Here is a 1,758-nt window from a genome sequence, read left to right as displayed (position 1 = left end):
CTTTTTGAACTGTCTAGCTTTATATATAGGTGAAATTGTTGGGTGATAGAATGTATCAACACAGCGATGATATAAAAAACAAAGAGAAGGATCCCAATACAACACAAGTGCAGCATGCAACCAAAAACCAGTGCATTTTCGATTTTAAAGATAAAATAATTTTGCACAAAGAAAATAATAGATTGAAAAGAAAAATACTTGAGACTAATTACATATCAGAAAACATTAATTATTTGGTGAATTTTAAAACAGCCACAACAAATCTGAACCAACACTATGGAGAGATTTTAAGCAAAATTAATTTATGAAAAATATGGGTGAAAATTAATGTTAATATTTATATTTATGAATATTAATAATAAAAGAAATAAGAATTTTAAACAGTTGAAATAAATAAATGTTATGCTTGACCTAAATGCAAGGAAGGTTACAAATATTGTTATGATAGGTGCAATAGTGTTAATTTTATTATAATCAAAAGTTTTAATATTAATGAAATAGTGACAAAGTCTGTAATCAGACATGAGCTAAGGATAACTTATTAATAAATTAATATGATTTCCTAATGTTGTACTGTCTCATAAGGTAATATTTGACTGAAACTGGTTGCCGAAGGCAGAATAAAAAGTTTTTTAAATATTTTATTTGAGTGTAAATTGGTACTTGAATAAAAAAAAATTATTCCGAAAGTTCTTGAGATTTTAGTGCGGTTAAATATTTCACCATGAATTGTATGTGATTGTTTAACTATTTCATCGGATATTATTTTTGTTTTCTTATACCAAAAAAAAAATTAATATAACTATCTTAGTTTTATTGTTTTATTTAATTTTCCTACCTAATTAACAATACAAAAAAGATTTCAGCACCAATATTCCGAGAAAGATCCAACGAATTTCGGAAATAACATTTTAAGATATTTTTGTATTTTTGTAATTTGCAGTCTCTCAAAAAATAAAAATTGTAAATTTCAGAATTTTTTTTTCGTTTTATAAAAATCATAATGTAGATTATTTTGGACTTCTATTATCTAAATACTAAATACTAAATACCTAATAAATAATAAATACCTAAATACTATTGGATTTTTAAAAATAAAATGACAGCTATTTAATTTTTTTTTAAAATACACTCAATTTTTAGATGATCGAGACAGGGATAGAAGACCACTTTCCACTCATTTCATTTTCACTTACACTTTCATAAGGGTATTTTTTTAAATGTGTAACTGCACGATAGAGATGCTTTGGAAAGCATAAAATTAAGAAAAAGTAATTTTTAAAAATATATAAGGCATTTATAAGTAATAATTAGCATATGTTAAAAATTCCAATTGCATAACTAGTGGTTTTCGAAATGGCCGATTCAATGTTTACTATATAACATATTATATTCAACGTTCTCTTACTGAACTCTTTGTGTGAATGAGATAGATATTTGAAAGACGTACACTTACAGAGAGAGCGAGGTACTGTAGAGTGAACAGGAAGACGTAGATCAGAAATACTGACATGACAAGTGTCAGGATGTGGCGATACACGAGAAGAACTGAGTGGCTTGGTGGCGGAGGCAGATGGTTTATATAGTCCGGTCCCATTTGCCAAATTTTCCCTAATGGCATGAGTATGACGATAGAGCGACATTCGTCATTTTAATATAATTCATATGGTAGATAATACAGAAGGAAAGAAACGAGTGATATCTTATCTTCCTGAACAGCCATCTCGAATTACGTCTCGTGCCCAGATTCAAAACTTT

The 1,758-nt window shown here is 27.8% G+C and overlaps 1 protein-coding gene and 1 long non-coding RNA gene across 2 annotated transcripts in view; one reads left to right on the top strand and one right to left on the bottom strand.

Moving 5' to 3' along the window:
- Positions 1-1,752, bottom strand: part of LOC136797225 (receptor-interacting serine/threonine-protein kinase 4-like) — a 6,984-nt gene extending 5,232 nt beyond the window's left edge. Inside the window, exon 1 of the mRNA XM_067053194.1 lies at positions 1,457-1,752. Coding sequence (XP_066909295.1) covers positions 1,457-1,621 — 165 coding nt within the window. The 5' untranslated portion in view covers positions 1,622-1,752. The remainder of the gene's footprint in view (positions 1-1,456) is intronic.
- Positions 1-1,758, top strand: part of LOC136797227 (uncharacterized) — a 113,357-nt gene that overhangs the window by 17,852 nt on the left and 93,747 nt on the right. The gene's annotated exons all lie outside the window — the stretch shown is intronic.

The sequence above is a fragment of the Halyomorpha halys genome, unplaced genomic scaffold, assembly GCF_000696795.3.
Source record: "Halyomorpha halys isolate HHAL.00 unplaced genomic scaffold, Hhal_1.1 Scaffold827.1, whole genome shotgun sequence".
NCBI lineage: Eukaryota > Metazoa > Arthropoda > Insecta > Hemiptera > Pentatomidae > Halyomorpha > Halyomorpha halys.
Note: the sequence above shows the minus strand (reverse complement) of the source record. Positions and strands in the feature narration are given on the sequence as shown.